Source organism: Doryrhamphus excisus, chromosome 14 (assembly GCF_030265055.1).
Source record: "Doryrhamphus excisus isolate RoL2022-K1 chromosome 14, RoL_Dexc_1.0, whole genome shotgun sequence".
Classification (NCBI taxonomy): Eukaryota; Metazoa; Chordata; class Actinopteri; order Syngnathiformes; family Syngnathidae; genus Doryrhamphus; species Doryrhamphus excisus.
Genome location: NC_080479.1, coordinates 14,105,332 through 14,130,484, shown reverse-complemented (window position 1 = coordinate 14,130,484; position 25,153 = coordinate 14,105,332). Strand labels below are relative to the sequence as shown.

Below are 25,153 nucleotides of genomic sequence, written 5' to 3'. Positions count from 1 at the left end.
TTCCCAGGGATATTTACCTGCCAATACTGCGTGTCTGTTTTACCTCTTGCTGCTAGACAACATGTACGACTCACAAAAAGTTAGGGATATTTGGATTTGGTGGGGAGGGGGAGGCACTTTTTCAGAAAACAGAGACAAATTAAGTCATATATATAATGCCAGAAAATGGACACACTAGTCAAAGATCCTTTATATGACAGGAACACTGCTGTTTTTGAGGACATGCAATACTGCAAAAAAAGGTTGTCCACTATAATCCTGAGTGCTCTGCTGTTTGTAGGACCTACTGGGAAAAAAATTGCCAAAGATTGTCTATAACAGGAGCTTGACTGTTTTTAGGACTAAAAACGCTGGTCAAAGATCCTTATTTGACGGAAGCCTTCTGCTGTTTTTACAGACCGACTGCAAAAAATCCAATCAAAGATCCTCTACGGGAACGCTCTTTCATTTTTAAAGATCTTCTGCAAAAAATCTCTCAAACAAAAACAGAAAAAATGCCGGTCCAAGATCCTCTATGTGACAGGAATACTCCGCTCGTCGGATCTACCAGCAGTATCCCTGCAAAAAAATAGTCCTTTATTTGGCCTATGGGAAAAATTACAATCAAAGATCTTCTTTTAAGGACCTCCTGCTAAAACAAAAACATGAATAAAGAAAAAATACTAGTCAAAGAGCCATGCACTAATGAGTCAAAGATTCTCTTTTTGACAGGCGCTTGGCTGTTTTAAAGACAGACAGCACTGACAACACTGGTCAAAGATCTGTGACAGGAATACCCCAGTGGTTTTAGAGGACATACTGCTAAAAAAAATACTCTGTAAGACGGGGTGCTAGGTTACCTTCTGCAAAAATGCAAATCAAAGATCCTCAGGGAAAAAGTGCTCTTCCGTTTTTAAGGACCTACTGCAAAAAATAACAAAAAAACAACATAGTCACAGATCCACCACATGACAAAAATCTGATGTTTTTGGCATTGTTATTTTTTAACTGAAGTTCCAGACCGGTCTGATGTCACTATTGGACCGTGGGACTGGACTATATACCTGTATACCTCTTATCATGCAATGAGGGGTTACATTGAAAGTCAGTTGCAGGGTTGGGTCTTATCCATTTTTCAACAGTGATAAGAGACAAAGAATGAATGTTCTGAGTTTGTTTAGTCTTGCCTAAGCCTGGGTCGTATACCGTATACCTCATGAATTCATTCTAAAACGTCAGATGCAAACCAGTGGCTCAGGAGGTCCAGAAACCTGATTAAATCCCAGTCAGTAGCCACGTATACATGGACCCAAATATTCCAATTCCATTCGGGTTATTTGCTCAAACGGAAAGAATGTAACCTTTGTATACACCTCATTCCGAAAGAAAAGTGCCAATCCGAATGAATATATAATCGGATTCCCAGGGGGTGGAATATTCCTTTTCCCCAATCCGATTAAGGTATCTTGTACCCGCTCAATCGGAAAGTTGTCAGACTGTGTTCTTCTTTTGTTGTTTATTAGTGGTTGGCAAGCAGCTTTCGTGTGCATTAGCGCTGTAAGATTTTGAGTTGGAAAACAATGGCCTCTTACTAGCCCGGGCTAGCCATAGCAGCTGAAATGTACACCAGACCAGGGCTTGAGAGCTCTTCGAGTTTATTTTACAAGACAGTGCAGCAGCATCCCCCCCCCCCCCAGCACACACAACAGACCTCTCTTAAACAATTTCACCCAGACCCTTTTACCTGTGAAGGGCCAACCACAGTTCCCAATGAGAGGGGGAAGCAATAAGTCCAAAAGGTACCCGATTTACATTCCCAACACCCTTCACATTAAATATAAGTCCTTCAAGAGTCCCACACTGAAGTGTCACTTCCTGTATATATATATATATATAAACACTCAAGTACACCTAACAATTAACAACTCCCCAACTACCACCCAGTCAATCACCCCCTCCTCCAGGTGGCACTTGGGAGAGTCCAATTAAGGTGATCAGCCTCTGGCCTGCACTCCCAAGGGCGCGCCTCCATGTTTGTGCCACGACCAATCACCTCAAAAAAAAGAGGAGAAACTGATGAGAAATTAGGAACACCACAAATGACTTCTAAATGAAAAAAACTAACTAAAGTGGCACTTAAACTTAAATGGCAAACATATATAATTAAAGCACTAACCAAAATATATGTAAATAAGTAAAGCCAACTATATACACAAAGAGAAACCGGACAGTGTAGGCGAGGAATACACCTGATCAGTAAGGGAGGATTGGCAGCTCCCTCCCAAGCGCCATCTGTGGAACAGAATCTAAACCCTTCTATACGCCATTCACAAGTCCAGTTTTATTAAAAAATTAGAAAATGCATATCTATATAAAACATGTGCCGAGCTTAATTATACAGTAAACCTCGGATATATCGGATTCCATTGTTCCCACTGGTTTTGTCCGATATAAGCGAAATCCGTTATATGCGTATACCGGAAAATGTCCGTTTTACGCATATATCAGATTTATATCCGGTATAAGCGTAAATCGGATTTTATCCGTTATAAAAAGGCACTTCCTTGACTATGTTTCCAATGTACCTGGACGCGCAGGCAATGCTGCAAACGCTGCAAATGACGTCGTATAGCGGCCTGTCACGATTCGGCGAATCGGAGCGCCACGATGCGGCCATCCGATATATGCGAGGGAAATTTAATGGAAATGCATTGGAACGGGACTGGAGATTTTGTCCGAAATAGGCGAAATCCGTTATAAAAAATATCTGATATATGCAATGAATTTTTATTGGAAATGCATTACAGAAAAATTGGTTCTTTTTTATCTGTCCGTTGTGAGCGAATTTCCGATATATCCGAGTCCGATATATCCGAGGTTTACTGTAAAATATTAGCAAGATTGAACTATATCTTTTCCTGTTCCCGGGTGCGTTCTTTCGGCGAATGCTGAGATATGACGTAACACGCAGCTCCAGACGTTCTTCCATTTAAAAAAAATGGAGGCGAGCAATCGGCACTGGACTTGTTTTTGATCCAAACTAAATTTCAAGACTGGACGAAGGAAAAACTGGCAATACGGAGTTATTCCAACAGGTGAATGAAAAACTCCAGGAAGTCGGTATCATGTGACGTTGGTGTTTACGCTTTACTGCGCATGCCCCATTGACTATTCTGGTTGATTATAGCGGCGCATGTAGACACGAGATTGGAATATTCCTTTCCATGTATACCATTGCTTTCGGAAAGGTCATTCGGAAAGATTCCATTCGGAAAGAGGAAAAACTCATGTAAACGTGGCTACTGTTGTTGTTCCCTGGGGAATACACTTCACCCACTATGCCTCTGGTGCTGCCCACACTAGCGTATGAATATTTGGTGGTGGTCAGCGAGGTAGGTCATAGGCGTGAATTGGCAGGCGTATTTCTGTCAGTCTACCCCCACTGCAGCTGTGTCCACAGACGTAGAGATCACCACCAGTGTGTGATTGAGTGTCACTTTATTGTGAAGTACTTTGCTTACCTTGAAAATCACTATAAGTATAATAAGACGGTACTAGTACTGTATGCGTCATACGTACCAAGAGATACAAAAGACAGGAAGTTGTCTGATGGGATTACTCAGACATGAGCCTCCCCCGGGGGTGGTGGTCTTATCAGCGAAGACGGCATCAGACGAGTGAGTCTGTCTGTCACAGCCTGACATCTGTCACATCGTTAAGATAAACACAGGCAACGCTGGCTTGGGAGGATAGGTTTTTTTTTGCAGTGCTAATTTTCTTAATTTCATTCATGAATAAGTCCATAAACACAATATTTGTAGCATCTGGGACCAATTAAGTACACTTTGGCAGATGCTGAATAATGAATGTTCAAGGATCCACGCTAGGATGCAGCACGGATTTAGATTAACTGATGAAGTGACGGGTTGTCCACACACTCGAAACCACCAATAATCGAAGCCGCAAACACACAGTGATGGACGCATCTGATAAAGTCAGACTCAGTTAGACCAGATCCCAGACCTTGATAGGCCTGTTGGGACTGGATGGTTTGGGCTGCTTACCAGAATACTCCAAACATGCCGGTGGATCATTTATGCTTCTGGAAGGTTTTGCTTGTTGGTTTTGAGCTTTATCTTCATCACCGGCATACCACCGGAATCTGCTTTTTTTCCTTTTGCTCTGCTGCTGCAGATCTGTTATTGCGTCTCTGGGAGGGATGCAAGCCTCAAGGGGGGGTCGGGTTCTAATAATGGAAGTTTCAGATTTTGGGGGATGTTTTACGGTATGAATTTACGCTGTTCTAGGTAGAATCAAATAGAACATGCTGTGTAAGTTCACTTGGTTTTATACATTCCTTGTTTCCGGTTGTTTTTCTTGTCAGGTCTAACTTTTGGGAGGATTATTTTTAAAAAATGGTTTTCTGTGTGGTCGGATGGTCATAAATCATAAAAATGAATCTGAATGGATTTTAATAACTTTGCTGATTTCACTAATTTTATAGTAAAACATAACGGTATTTGGAAAAATGCATGGAACTGTAAATAGATTTATCATTTTATTATTATTCTTTAAAATTATTGTATTACTTAATTATGTATTTTTTTAATGAAAATGTTAAGCGCATCTATTGACCTGTGCATACTGTGTAATAAAATAAAATAAAATACAATAAAAAATAAATAAAAATGTTAATAACTATGACGATTCGCCAATTATTTAAAAAGTTAAATTATTATTATTATTTAAAACAATATTGCATGATTTAATAATTTTGAATTAAATACTACACTTTTTTGTGATTTCTTTTTAAAAAAAATTAAATGAAATTAAAAAATAAAATAATGCAAAGATATATGTTAATAACTATGATGATTCTCCAATTATTTAAAAAGTTAAATATAATAGTATTTGAAACAATATTGCATGATTTTTGAATTTTGAATTAAATACTACACTTTTTTGTGATTTCATAAAATAAAATAAAATAAAATAAAATAAAATAAAATAAAATAAAATAAAATAAAATAAAATAAAATAAAATAAAATAAAATAAAATAAAATAAAATAAAATAAACATTACAGCATCCAATATGACATTGATCCATGTCTAGTTTACAAACTAATCCCAAAAATATCAAGCATATATTGTATTGATAATAACAATAATTATCATCATACTAGCAACACAAATACTGACTTATACAATTAAGATCTATGGTCCACTGTTCATACACTAAAATGAACGTTAGCATTTGAGTGCATTTGTGAAGACATTAGCATATCAAAGTCTTATTGTAATTCCCATGACATAAAAAGATGATCAAATAAAGACAAATGAAAGCCATTGCTCCAGTCGTACTGGTTGTGAACTAACCAACACAGCATTTCTATGCCCTGAGGTGACGCTTCCTTTTTAAAGAGACCACATCCACCCACGGCAAGAACATGAAGAAACTTGTCCTCTTTGTAGGGACTCACCACTAAATATTTCTAGCCAGAAGTAAAGAAAAAAAAAAAGAGCTCCATTGCCTTCAAGCAATACACACCTCAGTGTGGGCTTCCCACACTTCAACATCAGAAATCAGTCAACATGTTTTTTTGATGTAACCTTTCAAAGAGTCAAGACCTCTGTAATCATATAAAGACTGCAGTACGTCACGTACTTCTGAGTGTACAAACACAATGGTACTGTGTTGTTGGCTTGCAGGATTACGTAAACGCTACATCACCCTGCTAACAAACACAAGTATGATATCTTTGTTTGATAATAACGTGACCGTCACGGTGTTTTCTCTTTGTATGTCCGCAGCGGCTTTACAATACAAAACATACAAAATGGATGACTGAACAATACAACTCCATTTCAATACTTTTTATTTGTGTCCACAGTCCAAAGTCATGTGGTCGAGCTTGTCACATGGATCCATTTTGATGTCAAAGCAGCGAGAAATGGAAACCTCTTGTTCTACTGATGGGAACGTGCACCACTTCAAACGTGTTTGATGTTCATGCTCGGATTGGGAACACCTGCTTTTAGACAGGCAGCACAGGTGAGACCCAATAAACTTCTCAACACATCTCATCTCATACTCCCTGCAAAGGGGATTCCCAGCGACAACATGAACCTTGACTTAAAAGTGTATTTAGAAAGGTATTTATAAAAAACATGAATTTCTTCCAAAAGGTACATCAAGTAATCCAAAATGACATTCGAAATGGGTGGAACCTATTGTCGACCTCCCATACATCCTAGCGAGATTGAATTTGATGGTGTTCCTCACCTTTTTTTAATGAAATTGCTGGCACTTGTAACATTCTTTGGCCCCATGGCAGGTTATTTTTCTCCACTGGTTTGGCTCATTTCTTGAAAGATAAATTACATCCTCTAAACTCTAAGATAATCAGTCTGGTTCGACCATATCTTAATATAAAGTATTGAAATATGGGGTAATAACTATAAAAGCAATCTTCACGCTAAATGTACTGCAAAAAAGGCCAGTAAGGATAATTCATAATGCCGCCTACAGAGAACATACGAACTCCTTATTTCTAAAATCACAAATACTTCAACTTGCTGATATAGTTCATCATCAAACAGCTAAAATAATGCATAAGGCTAAAAAAAATAACCAATTACCTAAAAATATCATCCAATACTTCTCTACAAGAGAAGAGAAATGGTACATGACATTATGGTACACATAATGTCATTGGATGGTCATACCACCTCGTACTTTGGTACGGGACAAAAAATTCAAAAATTAAAAAAAAAAAACCAAACTGTATTATGGAAAGCAGGAAGTGAACAAATGTAACTTTTCAGAAGAAGTAAAAATAACTTACGAGGTCATATCACCTACGGTACGAGGTACATTAAAAAAAAAAACAACCAAAAAAAAAACCCTTAAATTGTATTATGGAAAGCAGGAAGTGAACAAATGTAACAGTTCCTGATTGTAAAAGTACCAGATGGAGGGGTAGGATTTAATAAGCTTTGCTTCTTCCTACTCCTTTTGGACATGTGGAACTGTGAACTGATTATGTGATGCATTCAATTGTAATCTGATGCATGTTCAAATGAAATCCAACCATTACCATTATTTGGTCCAACAGTCTTACTGTTCAGTACAACCACAACACAATAGCTTCTCATTCAATAGCTTCAGCCATTGTAAGTTGTTACCATCCATTCATCTTCTTCCGCTTATACAATTTTGGGGCAGTAGCCTCGGCACGGAAGCCTAGACTCCTTAGGCATTCCCAGGCCAGTTGAGAGACTTAGTATTTCCTATATGTCCTGGGTCTTCCCTGTGGGACATGCCTTGAACACCTCCCCAGGGAGGCATCTGGGAGACATCCTGACCAGATGCTTAAGCCACCTCATCTGGGTCCTTTCAATGCGGAGGACCAGCAGCTTTACGCGGAGTTTCTCCTGGTTGACAGAGCTCCTCACCTTATTTCTAAGGGAGAGGAGCCCTATGGAAAAAAATAATTTTGGCCATGATCTTGACCTTTTGGTTATTAACCAAAACTCATGACCATAGATCAACCGGATCCCCTCAACTCTCCTGACTGTGCCTAAAAACTCTGTCCATAAAAGTAATGAACCCAATTGGTGAAAAAGGGCATTCCTGGTGGAATCCAACCTCCATTTCCACTGGAAATGAGTCCTGACTTGTGAACCACCTGAATTAGGTGGTCTGCTACCATATATACTCCAGGAGTATTCCCCACAAGATTCCTTAAGGAACACGGTCAAATAACTTCCCCAAGTCCACAAAACACATGTGGCCTGGTTGGGCAAACCCCCATTCACCCTCAAAGACCCTGCCTGCCTAGAGTGTAGTATCGGTCCAGAATCCATAGGCCCTGAATAGACTTTCCCAGGACTGTTGAGGAGTTGTTGTTAACATGTTTGACATTCGGTCTGCCTGTGCGATGTCAGCCAGACAGATTTTAATATCAAAGGTTTCATTGACAATAACATTTGAATCTGTGCCTGCCTATGTGTGTACATATGGGCGGTCCATGCATACCACACTTGTTTAGCAAATGTTTGTGTTTCTACATTCTGAATAGACCAAACGGAGATAAAAAAAAAAAGACAAAAGTTTGTCTTTGTTTGAGAGTCAAGTGCTTACACCTTGAGTCACCACCACTCAGCCGCTTGATTCTAGTTATTAAAGTGCCTCTTGACTGTGACAAGGATGTCAGACAGATTGGGGGAGGGGGGCTTCTTCGATGGTGACTCACCTGGGTCAAGGGCATCTGCCCGGAGGGGGAGGGGGGGGGGGCAGACAAAAACTTGCTGTGAGACTGATTGGCAGTAGAAGAAAAAAAAACCCACATGAGGCACTGAATAGGTTCAAGGGGAGATGTCTCATATTACAGATTCAGTTACAGTGAAGTAAAGAACAGTACAATAGCTTCAACAGAAAAACCTACAGATGCATGTGTGTGCACAACCTTGAGCTGTCCAATATATGATGACATCTCACGTTGCTCCTAAAATCCCCGCTGGAGAACAAAAAAAAATGCAATGACTATTAGATGACAATAATGTACAGGCCTTTGTTAAATATGCTACAAGCTGTTATTATTTTTATTCTGTTGATGTAATAGCCATAAGTGCTGCAAAAGACAACTAATTCCAGACAATTGTAAAGAAAAGTGGGAGATGGCTGCCACCTGCTGGACAAATGGAAGTACAACAACACGTGCAAACAGCAATACTGTCAAATTTCATTCCATATATTGAAATAATATTCATTCATTCATTCATTTTCTACCGCTTATCCTCGCGGGGGTGCTGGAGCCTATCCCAGCTATCTTCGGGCGAGAGGCGGGGTACACCCTGGACTGGTCGCCAGCCAATCACAGGGCACATATAGACAAACAACCATTCACACTCACATTCATACCTATGGACAATTTGGAGTCGCCAATTAACCTAGCATGTTTTGGGAATGTGGGAGGAAACCGGAGTACCCGGAGAAATCCATGCATGCAAACTCCACACAGAGAGGGCCGAGGGTGGAATTGAACCCAAGTCTCCTAGCAGTGAGGTCTGCGCGCGAAACACTCGACCGCCGTGCAGCCTGAAATAATACCACTTTTCGACTATTTTTCTACTTTTATGAGATACTGAATTTGAATTGTTTGAATTACTTTTAAGCTATAATATTCAAAATAATTAAGAAATACATTTTTTGGGTATTTTATTCTGTTCCCACTTCTCTGGGGTGTTTGAAGCATCTCCATAATGTCTTTTTTTGCGCGCATTTTGTGATCCAAAATACATGAATCAGAGTCTGTCGCTTGGCAAAATTAATTCAGTCAATTTTGTTATACAAGCCAAAAACAAAATGTTTTTTTTTCTCTTGACATCACACAGGACAAATACGCTTCGGTGAGCAAACATGTTGGGAAGAGTCAAGCTTCGACAGGAAACAAAGGTTGACATTTGCTTTGCAAACATTGCAGGCTTTAACTCTTTGCTGCTGCCTTTCTCTTCCCCTTAAAGAGCCCCAATCACTGGGTCAAGGACAGTGAATGCAACATGTACAGTATGACTCGATATAGATTGTGAAAAGTAACTCCCTATTTGATAAATGTTTTGTTATTCTTCTGCTACGGAAATGATTTACACACTAGAACCACGGAGAGCTCCCCACCAACTCACCTACGTCACGTGCTACTGTTAGCAAATGCTTTTTTTCACCCCCATTCAAAGAATTTAGCGGACGAAAACTACAAAAATAAGAAAATTATGCACATGTTATACTTCTGGAATGGTTATTATATTGTATTTTATTATGGTTTATTTAAAAAAAGAGTCCTCTTTTCTGATTGGCTGAATTCCGCATCAGGAGAGCTGGCGTCCTCGGGTGTTTACGCACGAGCGTCACCACGTTGTTTTGAGGAATAGCAAAGTGCATTAAAGGCCAGCTCGGACAACTGTCAATTGTTTAGATGAGAAAGTGTAACTCGAACTCGGTGGTAGTTTTAATACTGTATTTGCCATCGATACGCAACATTATGAAATATATATAGCATGCCATCCTCCTTTTGTGTCCCATTCATAAAGCAGCTTTAATATGTCTGCGTAACACGTCACCCGCTTAAAAAAAAGGCTGACTGTCTCTTTAAGAGTTATGTAGCTGGGCGAGTCAATGTAGGACGAGTCGACCGTGTGTGTGTGTGTGTGTATGTCTGTACTCCGGCTGCCATCCCCATCATGGCCTCCACACCGACACCACCGACTCCAGCACAACCGAGGATAAAACGACCAGCCACCGGCCCTTCCCTTTCCGACGTGGAGACGGACACGAAGCCGAAGCAGAGGCACCGGTAGAGGCGAGCCGCGCCGGGGAGAGCCGCCTCGCAGCCCATATGTCACCCCGGTCTCCCCCATGCCTTCGTTTAAAGCCAAGTACGGCACTCAATAAAGGAGGGTGCGAACCCGGGCGGCGGCGGCGGCGGCGGCGGCGCCAAGAAACATGTCAACAAACAGAGATTATTCCGTTAATCTGTCGGTGCAGCAAGTACTGAGCCTTTGGGTGCAAGGGACGGCGCTGCAGCACTTCACAGGTATGTGTGCCCGTTATTTGCCTTGCTTGTACACTCCTGTCATTCGTAGTAGAATACAGCCGTGTAATGTACCATGCATTACTACTATAGACGAATCAATGCCTAAAGTCAGTCAGTCGGCTACAAATCCAAATGCCATTCCATGCTCTCATTTTTTGTGTGACGTTTTTTCGCATCGTTCTGTGAAGTAAAAGATATGTATCTGTATCTCTTTCTCACTTTTAAGACAGTAATTAACCGGAGGTAGATGTAATACAGTCAGAATGACTGCCTTAAAAGCTACGGTTTTCTCAATGCAATTTTGAATGGTGAATCCGAGCTAACTGCTTTGATGCTTTTAATTGTGGTTATTTCAATGAAAACTCTTATTTACACACCTCACTTAGTTATCAGTCGCTCCTAAAAGGTTTAGTATTGCCATTGTGAAGTTTGAAATAACAACAAACCTTTCATAGTACTTGGTAATGGTAATGGTTTTATTTCATTGGAACATGCATCAGATTACAATTGAATGCATCACATAATCAGTTCACAGTTCCACATGTCCAAAAGGAGTAGGAAGAAGCAAAGCTTATTAAATCCTACCCATCCATCTGGTACTTTTCCAATCAGTAACTGTTACATTTGTTCACTTCCTGCTTTCCTAATATAGTTTAAGTTGTTTTTTTGTGTTTTGTTTTTTTTTTTTTTATTTTACTACTATTTTTATTTATTTTTATTTGGACTCCGGTTTCCTCCCACATTCCAAAAAACATGCTATGTTAATTGGTAATGATTTTATTTCATTTGAACATGCATCAGGTTACAATTGAATGCATCACATAATCAGTTCACAGTTCCACATGTCCAAAAGGAGTAGGAAGAAGCAAAGCTTATTAAATCCTACCCCTCCCTCTGGTACTTTTACAATCAGTAACTGTTACATTTGTTCACTTCCTGCTTTCCATAATACAATTTAAGGTTTTTTGTTTTTTTTTTTTTAAAATAATGTACCTCATACCGAAGGTGATATGACCTCGTAAATTATTTTTACTTCTTATGAAAAGGAGTAGAGGGAAGCAGAGTGTATTTAATCCCGCCCCGCCTTGATGGGTGCAAGGGTTCCTCCAGCTGCCTTAGAGGGCGCCAACTTTTGACATAGAGTGAGGATTATAGCCCGCCTCTTTCTTGCTTTAGGTATATTTTAATTGTACATGTTAATTGTGAAAAATGTGTCTTCTTTTAAACCACTATTGATAACATACCATACATGACGGTGGTGGTAACTAAAGCATGTTTGCATACGCAACATCCGATCACATTATTACAGCCGTGTAGTCATATCCCCTTGCAACACTTGTCTTTTTTTGAGAAGCTGCTTCCATCCTGTGTTGAGAAATGTGTCACAGGCAAAAAAAAGAGGTAGCTAATGATGCTGAGTCAGCAGCATGTAAAGCTGTGAGGAACTGGAAGCAAGAGGCGCGGCACGGCATAAAGCGCTATGACGAGAAAGGCGCAGCAAACTCTTGCCACCTGATACCCCTGTGCGCCATACCAACCCAACCAGGTGAAAAATGACCTACTGAGACATGAAATGGGGTCATGATGAGAAACGACAGCGGCAGTGTACGCTCACAGGTCATTAGGTACAGCTGCACACTGTAATGAGATCCGATACCTGCTTTAAAATGATGCACAGTTTGATTTACATGATGGCAAAAATGTACTGCATCGTACCAAGAGGTCGTTATTCACACCTTTGTTTATTCAGTATGTGCTAACAATACCCGGCACCACATTTTGCTCTTTTTTTGATAATATTTAACCTGTATTGGTTGTTATGATTCATCATTGATGACGTGTCTCACAAAATACTGATTTATTTCTGGATGTGTGTATGCGGTAGCATTGGAATGTCATGTTATATAACATTTTTAGTGGTGAAAATATCGCAAAATCTTGAAACAATGTGGAATTTTCCAGGCATACGAGTTGAGACTTGATTACTGACTCACTTAAATGCCACCGACGTTTGTTACAAAGTGTTTCTGTTGCCTAATTGAATGATAAGTGATCCAACACAGGAAGTACTATCTGGGAATAGTCAAACTCAGTGTTTCTTGTCGTTTAGGTTTTCGTAGGATTTGATTTTTGACAAAAATCATAGCTCAGCTTTAGTACGCCGTCTTAGTACACTATAGACAGACTTTGGACAGGGAATCCTTCAATCTTTATTATGTGTGAAGTGTTAGGTGACTACTCTAGGCTTGAGACAGCCTATGCTATGCAAATAATGCTAGTAAAATAACCTACCATGGGGCTGAAGTGCCAGAATTTTGGTAAAAAAAAATGCCACCGACGTTTGTTATGAAGTGTTTCTGTTGCCTAATTGAATGATAAGTGATCCAACACAGGAAGTACTATCTGGGAATAGTCAAAATCAGTGTGTATTGTCGTTTAGGTTTTCGTAGGATTCGATTTTTGACAAAAATCATTATATCTCAGCTTTAGTACGCTGTCTTAGTACACTATAGACAGACTTTGGACAGGGAATCCTTCAATCTTTATTATGTGTGAAGTGTTAGGTGACTACTCTAGGCTTGAGACAGCCTCTGCTATGCAAATAATGCTTGTAAAATAACCTACCATGGGGCTGAAGTGCCAGAATTTTGGTAAAAAAAAATGCCACCGACGTTTGTTATGAAGTGTTTCTGTTGCCTAATTGAATGATAAGTGATCCAAAACAGGAAGTACTATCTGGGAATAGTTAAACTCAGTGTGTATTGTAGTTTAGGTTTTTGTAGGATTTGATTTTTGGCAAAAATCATGATCTCTCAGCTTTAGTACGCTGTCTTAGTACACTATAGACAGACTCTGGACAGGGAATTCTTCAATCTTTATTATGTGTGAAGTGTTAGGTGACTACTCTAGGCTTGAGACAGCCTATGCTATGCAAATAATGCTTGTAAAATAACCTACCATGGGGCTGTAGTGCCAGAATTTTGGTAAAAAACGCTAGGAAAATGGTGGAAAACGATGGAATTCATGAAAGAAGTTGTAGCAAAATATGGAGCTAGCATCTGTTTGTAGGATTGTAATGTAAAGGTTCCTAGGTAACAAAGGTTGCAGGGGGAATACTTTAAGGGAGCTGAATTATAGAAAGCAATCACTAAGAGTCATGTCTTGACATGGAGTCTTCTGCTGGAAAATGTTGAGTGAATTGGCTTGTGAGGCAGCGCCCTCTGCTGGATTTATAGCTGTAGCACCTAGCTGCCATTTGTTCCTCAATGGGTGTTCCGATCAAACTCCACCCGTCCCTGTCTCTACTTAGAGTGGTTACGGTACTGGTGCTCCAATGACTCTATACTCGCCTCCGTTCAGAGCTTGTATAAATCCAACCAGCCTCAATTGGGCAACAGATGCTCTGCACGTGCAACCAGATCTATTGGAGCCTGCTGGAATGCCCCCCCCCCCCCCTCCTGTACTTCCCCGGCTGAGTAGATGGCTTTAACAAAGCAGTGAACTACCAGCGTGCCACGCTCGGCCACACAGGACAAAGAGCTACTGTGCTTCCAATGCCGGCATGTCGCTCTCTGCCACGGTCCGACGGCTAATTGCAGGATCAATAAATAGATGGAGGCGCTTGTGCGACTTTAGGACAGATCAAATGGTCCTCACTCTAATTGACCATACACAGTCATTTCTCATTCTATTTTAATATTATAATAAAGTACTAACGCACTATAATACTTCAATTTGTCATGTCAATGAGAACAAATGTGTTCCATATTCTATGTGTCTGTGTTTTGAGCTTATCGCTAATGAGTTGGATGTGTTTTGTTTCCTTTTTTTTTTGTCAGAGATGTGGTACTGGGTGTTCCTGTGGTGTCTCTTCTCCTCACTCTTCGTCCACGGGGTGGTGGGGCTGCTCATGTTTGTCATGCTGCAACGCCACAAGAGAGGTCGCCTCATCACGCTCGTGCTGGTCAGTGTGGGCTTCCTGGCCTCCCTCTCTGGAGGCGTCATCACCAGTAAGTCACACTTTTTTTTGTTGTATTTTTTTTAGTCTTACATCAGCAGTGTTCAGCATCTGTTGGGCCTGAGGATGACAGCCAAGGGGATTTGCTGGATTATGTCAGCCGCAGGTGGAGCTGACGGGCAGTGGCGGCTGCTTGTGAAAGATGTTTAGATGTAGGACTGATTGTTGTTGGACGATTTTTTTTTTAATGGCATGCGATCGACCCACATTATGTTCAAGATACTTCCAAGAGCAAGGAATGTCTACTTTATTAAGTAATACAAGTATAAAGATGACTATAGGGGTGTTATTTCATGTCTACAGAGCTCTAATAATGTTACAAAAAATATTTTTAGAAGGTCAAACATGCTTTCTGTGTTCCTTTTTTTTTTTTTTTTTTTTAATTTATTTGGGCAAACGCACGAAACACCACAGTGCATCTCCCACACCAATCAAAATACAACTCTCCATAATTTACATTTGTATTCAACTATCTGATCAAAAACCCAAAAGGAGTAGGCTGAAGCAAAAGCTTATAAATGCCTACCCCTTTTTGCAAGATATAATCATGTTCATGCCACAGTCTTGTTTTCCCCTGTTATTATTGTCATTGTAATATTATTATTGTTATTATCATTATCATTATTGTTATAATCTTTATCATTATTACCATCATTATAATCATCATTAATATTACCATTTTCATCATTATAGCTAACAATTTTTTTATTTTTATTTTTTTTAATTTTTCATTTTACAGACTCCATTGCTTCTCGTAGAGTGCTGTATCATTCCATCTGTTATTTTCTGAAATCCACAGTATTTGTGCTTTTATTGTCAATTTATTAGCACACTTTTTTGTGACATTTACATATCATTGTCTGAATTGCATGTGTCTAATCTTGTGCATTAAAAAACAAGAACTTGAGACTTAGAACAAGAACTTGTTCCAACAATACAATTATTCCATCATATTGAATCTTACTCTGCAGAAATTGTCCTGGAACCAATTATCCAGGACAGTTAACGAGGGAGTGGACTCCTGTCCCCACTAGGAAAAATCCTTCATTATCGCATGTTCTTCTTAGGTCTTGGGTGAAAGTGACAAGGAAATGTTGACGTTACCCAGCCAGTCCGAAGGGCATGGAGATAAGCAAGCCTTGACAGTGTCAGTCAAAAGTTATTTTATTTTCTAAGGTAGAATAAATACATTAGCTTTTGTGTAGGTGTGTTTAAAGGGGATCTATTTTGCTTTTTCCATATTTTTGACCTATAGATATTGTTACAATGTTGTATTCTCATGTTAAACGATGCCAAAGCTATTGAGATAATGAGGTTAGATCAGGGGTGGGCAAACTTTTTGACTCGCGGGCCGCATTGATTTAACAAAATTGACAGGGGGCCAGACTATATATTTTACGCATATAATTCTAACAGTCCACCTGGAATGATTGTATCTGTAAGTGTCATGCAACCTGCTATGTATATGTGCTTGTGTCCTTTTTTCAGGAGCACTTTGTAAACAGCAGATCACATCAAATAAACAAATTGATTAAAAAAAAAACTACCTAAACCATCAAAAGGTTGGCTAAAGCCATGATGTCAGGTTGTATGTTAAGTTTGGAAAGAACGTGCGGGCCATATTTAAACACTTGGCGGGCCGGATGTGGCCCCCGGGCCGTAGTTTGCCCACCCCTGGGTTAGATCTTTCTAACTCCTGAGTTCTACTGACATCAATGCGATCCGGACTTCCTTATATGGCCTGCAGATTGCCTGTATTCAGTAAACGTGGACCTACGTGTCCAGAAGTACTTGGGAGCGCTTGGGAGTGTGACCAATCACAGCTCAGTGCGTGTAGCTAGAGGAAAGCAAGAAGGTGGAGTAAATTGAACAGAACATTCGACTCGGAAGCAGGAAGTCCTTGGAAACACAGCAAAAAAACGGTGCAGAATCTGGAAGATCTAGAAAGCCTTATTGTGTAGCTTCTCTATAGGAGGCCACAACTCAATACTAAGCACTGAAAACGAGTATAATAGGTCCCATGGGTTGTGTGTGGAGAGTATATAGTACTGTATTTACTATGTGGGCCTTTTAAAAACAACAAAACATACGGTGATGTCTTCTATTTGCTAGCCTCACTTTTTCAACACAGGAGTGTATTGTGTAAATAAACCTCCATCTATTTGATTGTAGGTGTGCACCGATCGATTGCTTTCATTGATGCAAGCTCCACCCCCACCAAAATAGACAAGACGGTACATTATTAATGTGTAACAATCAGGATGGGCTGACTATTGACCGTCTGAACCCTCCCTTATGTGCACACACAGCTACAACACAGGTTGCTGGTTCCTGTAGAAAGATGTGAGCATGTCGTCTGTGTTTCACTAAATTGATTATTCCCATGCCCATCTATTTATTACCGTATTTTTGGTAATAACGACGGTAAGTCGCACTGGAGTATAAGTCACATTTTTTGCGGGTAATTTATTTTATAAACTATGTGACCAAAACAGACATTATGTCATCTTGGAAGGCAAGTTTTAATAGGCGTAATATATGCTAACACAATGGTTATTCATTCATTCATTCATTCATTCATTTTCTACCGCTTATCCTCACAAGTGGGGGTGCTGGACTGGTCACCAGCCAATCACAGGGCACATACGTATAGACAAACCATTCACACTCACATTCATACCTATGGACAATTTGGAGTCGCCAATTAACCTAGCATGTTTTTGGAATGTGGGAGGAAACCGGAGTAGACACGGAGAAAACCCACGCATGCACGGGGAGAACATGCAAACTCCACACAGAGATGGCCGAGGGTGGAATCAAACTTGGGTCTCCTAGCTGTGTGGCCTGCGTACTAACCATTTCTCACCGTGCAGCGCCACAAAATTGTTCAATAAATTATTTTTAGTGCAAATTAACACAATTTTTTGTATCCTAGCCTTTAAAAGAGTAGCAGCTGTACCTTTACACAATCCCTTTTCAAAATGACTTATCACAAACAGGAAGTCTGGGCCTCATGATTGGGAAATTCTGTGAAATTCTGTGCAATGGAACAAAATGAAAAGGCAGCAGCTGTACAATTACACCACCTGTGTCAATCACTGTGGCATCAGATTTGTCTCTTTCTATCTTGCGAGGGTGGAATTGAACCCTGGTCTCCTAGCTGTGAGGTCTGAGCACTAACCACTCGACCACCGTGCCGCCCTCTGTCATATTATATATATATATATTTTTTCATTTATAAGTCTCAGGAACAGCCCACCTATAGGAAAAAAAGTGCAACTTATTGTACGGGAAATACGGTATATGTAAAGGTCGCAATGATGCATTGGTTTGTAGTACTAAATCACAGTTGGAGCTTCTCCCTGTGTTTGAGTAGCTTTTCCTGACTTCTCCGTCTCGGGCTTCCTCCCAGATTCCCAAAACATATTTGGAGACTCTAAATTGTCCGTAGGTATGAATAAAAATGAATGCTTGTTTATCTGGCAACCAGTCCAGGGTGTACCCAGCCTCTAGCCTAAAAAGTCTGCTGGGATAGGCTCCAGCTCCCCTGTGAGGACAAGCGGTATAGAAACCATGTGGTGGTATCATCCTGTGTGTTGATTGATTGATTGATTGATTCATCCCCAATCAGGTGCAGCAGTGGCGGGCGTGTACCGCGTGGCAGGGAAGGGCATGGCACCGCTGGAGGCTCTCATTCTCGGCGTGGGTCAGACCAGCCTCTCCGTAATCATATCCTTCTCACGCATCCTGGCAACACTATGAAGGACGCAGACTGGGTGAACACGGCCAGTCGGACTTAACGGCGCTCATGTGGACCTCAGCTCATATCTACCTACTGCCACAATTACAGGAGCCCCTTCTTTGCAATGACGAAAGGAACTCGATTCAGTGCAAGACGCGCCGCCATCCTCAGCTGCTGGACTGAAAGCCATGTTGGGGTTGATTTTTCCAGAGGTAACTTGGTGCCAACGGTCTTCTCTGGGATGTCCTTACATGCCTTTGTGGACACTGACTCTTCAAGGTTTTATGCTACCCTTAATGGGAATGATGAATTGGAAGGTTTTTTTTTTTTTTTTTATAAGCGGAAACATGATTACCTGTCCTCTTAATCTGTTGAAACTCGGCTTAAAGAACAAATGTTGCGCACTGATGACTGAACAGTCTTTATACAGTATTAAAATTCTCCTAAGCATTCCAGCTTAGCCAATTCCAGAAGTTAGAGAGGTGTGAATTCAGCAAACATGGAAGAGAAAACAAGTATCAGTGCCATAACGTCTGTTTTTATGGGAACGATGTAATGCCAGTTTGCCTCCCAGAATGTTTTTTTTTTTTTTTTTTTAATAATACTAGTTTTGCAACGGTGAGTGTGAATGGTTGTTTGTCTATATGTGCCCTGTGATTGGCTGGCGACCAGTCCAGGGTCTACCCCGCCTCTCGCCCGAAGACAGCTCGTGAGGAAAAGCGGTAGAAAATGAATGAATGAATAGTTTTGCAACGTAAGTTTCTTTGAAAAAGACTTTAAAAGGCTTGATTGACATCCGACACATCAACAGCAATGCAGTTGTTTGCTTCGTCACTGAGTGAGTGAGTCCTAATTAACACGTCAGGGTCAAAACGTATACTTAAATCAACAATCCCTGTGGTTGGCGGCTGACGGGCATAATGTGAGGAGGAAGTAGAAGAGGGAGGAGATTGTGGTCTTCCAGCCAAAGCATTAGCAACCTTTCTATATTAATTTCATAGCGGCGGATCCTTTCACATGTTCAAGGACATCATCTTCAGCCTTGATTGGAGAGAACCATTTAGGCTCATCGGGTGAAAACGATGTAATACATAAGGCACACCTACGCATGGTGCGGTAAACTGACCCACAATCATTTCTGTTGCTCTCCTCTTTCGTTATTTTTCTTTTTCTTGTCCCTTAAGATCTAAAGTTTTGATTTGGCACAAGTCTGAAAAAGCTAACATGTCATACTACACACTCCAAAAAAGTAGGGGGCAGCATGGTACTACAAGAATGCATAAGAAACATGCTAACTTCCTTAGCATTAGCTTTCTTAGCTGTGTTAGACTGACTGCTGCTCCAAACCAGTATGCGGCAATGTGTTACTACAACACATACAAAACATGCTAACTTCATTAGCATTAGCGTCCTTAGATGTGTTTAGGACTGACTGCTGATCCAAACCAGCAGGGGCAGCGTGGTACTACAAGAACGCATAAGAAACATGCTAACTTCCTTAGCATTAGCTTTCTTATATGTGTTTAGGACTGACTGCTGCTCCAAACCAGTAGTGGGCAGCATGGTACTACAACACATAAAAAACATGCTAACTTCCTTAGCATTAGCATGCTTATCTGTGTTAGGACTGACTGCAGATCCAAACCAGTAGTGGGCAGCATGGTACTACAACACATAAGAAACATGCTAACTTCCTTAGCATTAGCTTTCTTATATGTGTTTAGGAATGACTGCTGCTCCAAACCAGTATGGGGCAGCGTGGTACTACAAGAACACAAAAGAAACATGCTAACTTCCTTAGCATTAGCTTTCTTATATGTGTTTAGGACTGACTGCTGCTCCAAACCAGTAGTGGGCAGCATGGTACTACAACACATAAGAAACATGCTAACTTCCTTAGCATTAGCTTTCTTAGCTGTGTTGACTGGCTGCTGCTCCAAACCAGTAGGGGGCAATGTGTTACTACAACACATAAAAAATATGCTAACTTCCTTAGCATTAGCGTTCTTATCTGTGTTAGGACTGACTGTATGGTACTCTAACAACACACAAGAAACATGCTAACTTCCTTAGTTCCCAGCTGCCTCCTTAGTTGTGTTAGGACTGGATGTGGCTTCTTGATGAACAAAGTGTTTGCAAGGTAAGGTAAACCAATGTTAGCTTGTTCAGGCGCTTACAAATTGACCCTTTAACTAACTTGGCATTATGCACTGAATTGAATCTGCCTTGATTTACACAAAAATGAGTGATATCCGATTTTTTTTGTTTGAAAGAAACTGCTACACTGGTTGAAATATGTGCCTGTTTTACTCAGTTACTTACAAACAGGAACATGTACGTAGAATTGTATTCAAATGCTCACTGAATGCCCCCCGAAATGTCAGCACCCAACTCAAGGAGGAAGGAGACACCAAAGTATCTCATATACTAGCTTTATTTGCGTTGTCACCACATTTTAGATAGAGTTGGTGCTCCCACTTTGGCTGTAAATGTATTGAATGTGTGATTCGCAGAATCGGTATTTATGTGTGAAAGGAGTTGTGTAACTGACATGGCTCCCCTTCACTACCAATTCTCTCCGCAAGAGGGCGGCATTGCACTGTTATTAACGGGATGGACAGCTTTTCCTTAACCCGTGTTGTCCATAGTGCAAAATATCGTATCATAATTGACAAATCCACTCCCAACACCCCTTTTAGTCCACTGAATATTGTACTTAACTGTCCATTTTGAATGTTTTTGCTCTTTTTCAGGGACCAAAACATGACTTGGTAGTGATGACTCACTTGCTTGTCTTTTCATGTGATTGCTACCAATAACAGTATTCATTTTAATATGCTTCACATTTTCAAAAGGTGCCCTAAAACATGAAATCTGGATGCGGACCTAACTGTTAGAGGCTCACAATGGGTTACATAATGTGTTTGTTTTTGTGGCAGTACTGTAAGCCGCTGTTTCTATCCTGACCTGCAGCTTGAAATAGTGTCACATTGTCATTGGATAGCATAATAACACACACATGCATTCACACTGTGCCATGAGAAATTAGGAGTTTTCATTCTGCTGCTGCACCTTGTGTGTCTGTGTGTGCGTTGTGTGTTTACTGCAATATCTAAGGAGACACCCAGCAACTATTAATCCCCTCCAGACATTAAAATATCATTGCGATGCTGTGTGATGCCCATGCAGCTTTAGTATTCTTTTCATGTCATGTCAGCCCTGTTTACCTGCTGTGTGTGTGTGGGTGCAGCTCATACCATGTGATCGGACTATGGACAATCTTAAAAAGAGAGACAGTGTTGTCCCAAAACCCAAAGTGGCACTTGTCAATAATGTACAATATGTTTTTTTTTTTGTTTTGTTTTTAAATTTTGTACCAGCCAAACAGCTGATATTTATAACAATGACCTATTTATGTGCAAATGGTTCTTCTGTAAATATTCAACTGTCAGTTGAAATTAAAAAATCTTTTTAGTATAAATGTTGGACTCCCTGGAGTGTTAGAACAGCTATATCAGGGAAAGTTACAATATTCAGAGAATACACTTGTAATATTATGAGGAAAAATAATGCAATTTTAGTAGCATAGAGTTTAAAAAAAGCAGAAAAATAGACCCTGCGTTGTGCTTTGTCTTCATTGGGCAAGAGGAAGTAGACTGTTTGCATATGGTGGCATGATACCCCCCAAAAAAGCCTCCAGTATACAGTACGTGATCGGTATCATTGTAATGACAGCGACGTGCGGCCTCGCCCTCCTCAACCCAGACACTGGGACTGAACAAAACCGGACCCGATTGTTTGGCGTGGCATTTTGTTTGACATTTTGTTCCTATTTCAGCAGCGTGGTGCATTTTCTGAGACAGGATGTGCGCTTATTTATTTTTTTGAGGTTATTCATACCCTCATCAAAGTGATGACTTTAATACAATGGGACATGGTGGATATATGAATGAAGGTAATGGAATTTAGTCAGCCTGAGTGGAGATTTGATAGGACAAAACCTGCACGTTATCATCAGTGTGTTTGTTGGTGTGGGCCCCTGATTTATGTCCACCATTAAAGTGGCAAGTCAGGTTGAGGCAAGAAAGAAAGAGACAAATCTGATGCCACAGTGATTGACACAGGTGGTGTAATTGTACAGCTGCTGCCTTTTCATTTTGTTCCATTGCACAGAATTGCACAGAATTTCCCAATCATGAGGCCCAGACTTCCTGTTTGTGATAAGTCATTTTGAAAAGGGATTGTGTAAAGGTACAGCTGCTACTCTTTTTAAGGCTAGGATACAAAAAATTGTGTTAATTTGCACTAAAAATAATTTATTGAACAATTTTGTGGCGAACGCACAGTGAAAAATGGTTAACACGCAGGCCACACAGCTAGGAGACCCAAGTTCGATTCCACCCTCGGCCATCTCTGTGTGGAGTTTGCATGTTCTCCCCGTGCATGCGTGGGTTTTCTCCGGGTACTCCGGTTTCCTCCCACATTCCAAAAACATGCTAGGTTAATTGGCGACTCCAAATTGTCCATAGGTATGAATGTGAGTGTGAATGGTTGTTTGTCTATATGTGCCCTGTGATTGGCTGGCTACCATTCTAGGGTGTACCCCGCCTCTCGCCCGAAGACAGCTGGGATAGGCTCCAGCACCCCCTGCGACCCTCGTGAGGATAAGCGGTAGAAAACGAATGAATGAATGACAGTAATATGCTCTTTTAACTGTAACATATACTCTCACACTCCCAAGGACTTCTGGACAGCTGCCGAGCTCATTTTGTCACTGATACTGCTAAATGACACTGACAAATAGTTACTCACACGACCAAGTAACTTCAGCATCAGTTTGAACAGTTCAGCTTCGTATAGTCCAGCTTCGCGCATGTTCAAAAAAATAATCATGTGTGCTGTTGAGAGATGAGCATGTTTTTCTTTTGCTGGCCAGGAATCAAAAACAACTCCAACCACTTCGGCCTGATGTTTGCCTTTTTAGGAAGGCTAAACAAAATGATCTTTCCCTTACACCGGAACAAACATTTCCTCTGTGCTATTGCTAACTAACACGGTGAGACCACAGAAGGGTGAGGGTGGGCCTACTACGTATCTGGGCATGCCCATTAAAGGAAGTGCGGGTTGTATTGACATGAGTAGAACTCTGTAAAACAGAGCTTGCACGTGTGACTAAAATAATGAACGTGGTATGTCTTTCTTTTGAACAACACCCTCCTTGATGCGGTCATCGGAATGTTTCCAGCTGTTTTGCATACCAAAATGACAAAAGTAAAGAAGCCCAACTTAACATAGCATGGTCCCCATCATGCTGACCCGCCGGGCCACTCGCTGCTATTGTCTTATTGTTTCCGCCACAGGAAATACTCAAGAGTTTAGCGTGAGTGCAGACAAGGGGACTGCATGCCTTCTTTGTAAAAAAAAAACACCTCCAACAATGACTGGACGTGGCCCAAGTCTTTTGACCCACAGATCACTTAGCATTATTGACCTTGCCTTTGTGCTCCATGTACAGTATATAAAGAGCAGACAACAGACAAACAGTCCGCAAAGACCGGTCTCCAGTACAGGCTCGGCATGCTTGTCAGATCAGCGCCGGCTGTCTGGACCTCACTGTGATCTCTGAGTCTGGGTTTACTTTAGGAAAAAAAAAAAAAAAAAACTCCATCCCGACCTCCTGCGCTGGAGTATCCTACACATTTTCCAGCAGTGACAACAACACAATGAAATCTGAGTAAAGCCGGGGAGTGGTGATCAGATGAATGCCATACATGACCTTGTTTTCCATTGGTCTAAATTTAGATTCTCATCGGACATGGGTTTTAGACCATTGAAGAGATTTTCCAGGGTGGTAGTGATACGCGCTTGCTGTGGTGTTTCTTTATGAAAACAATTGTTGGGGAATTAACCTGCATGTGTTTTAAACTACAATTCACGAGAATGGTGTTGTAATATAAGGAAAAATAATATTTCAGTACCATAAAGTTGAAACATTAAAGTAAAAAGATGTTTGTTTTTTTTAAGTTGGAATATTATGAGAAATAAAATAATGTAATTTTTGTTAAAAAGTTACAATATTATGGAAAAAAGTAATTTTTAACCACAGTGTCAGAAGTTCTGTCTCAATAGAACTCTGTTGAAATCTGCCCCCCATTGCCCTTCCACTACTTACATCCCCCCGCTGATCTATGCCCCCCCATCACTTCACTGTACTACTTCATTGCACTATTGTACATATTACTGTAATATCTTGTTGCATTCATAGATCATACTGTTTATAATTTATATAATCTGCATTAACCATACTCTAGTCACTTCATTGCAATACTGTACATATTACTGTTATTATATATTGTCACATCCATACTGTTTATAATCTGTATAATCTACAATAGCCATATTATAGTCATTTATATCCCTGTACATATCCTCACTGTATTATAGTCATAGTATTATAGTTTGTACATAGATCTGTCCATTTTTCTACATTTATTTACTACTAAGGTACTTATAAAATTGCACTTCTGGTTGGATGCTAACTGCATTTTGTTGCCCTGTACCAGTGACATGAGCAATAACAATAAAGTTGAATCTAATCTAAAATAGACATTCGGACATGGTGTTCTCTATATGTGCCACAAGAGGGCAGCATCACACCCTTTTTGCAGAGGCACCCAACACATCACTAATAGACTTCCCACAGTGCCTTAAGTGAGATCGGTATCGGCAACACGATCACTCATTATGACAGTCAATATCACTTCCACGCAGAGATGATCCCTTGTAAATTGAGACATTAGCCTCATGTTGACCTGAGGCAC

At 40.5% G+C, this 25,153-nt stretch overlaps 1 protein-coding gene across 1 annotated transcript in view; it reads left to right on the top strand.

Moving 5' to 3' along the window:
• The window catches only part of tmem170b (transmembrane protein 170B), an 88,353-nt gene extending 64,580 nt beyond the window's left edge, over nt 1-23,773 (top strand). Inside the window, 6 exon segments of the mRNA XM_058046250.1 lie at nt 5,872-6,032; nt 9,377-10,419; nt 10,422-10,477; nt 10,479-10,572; nt 14,412-14,582; nt 18,222-23,773. Coding sequence (XP_057902233.1) covers nt 10,395-10,419; nt 10,422-10,477; nt 10,479-10,572; nt 14,412-14,582; nt 18,222-18,352 — 477 coding nt within the window. The 5' untranslated portion in view covers nt 5,872-6,032; nt 9,377-10,394 and the 3' untranslated portion in view covers nt 18,353-23,773.
• Nucleotides 23,774-25,153: the final 1,380 nt, after the last annotated feature.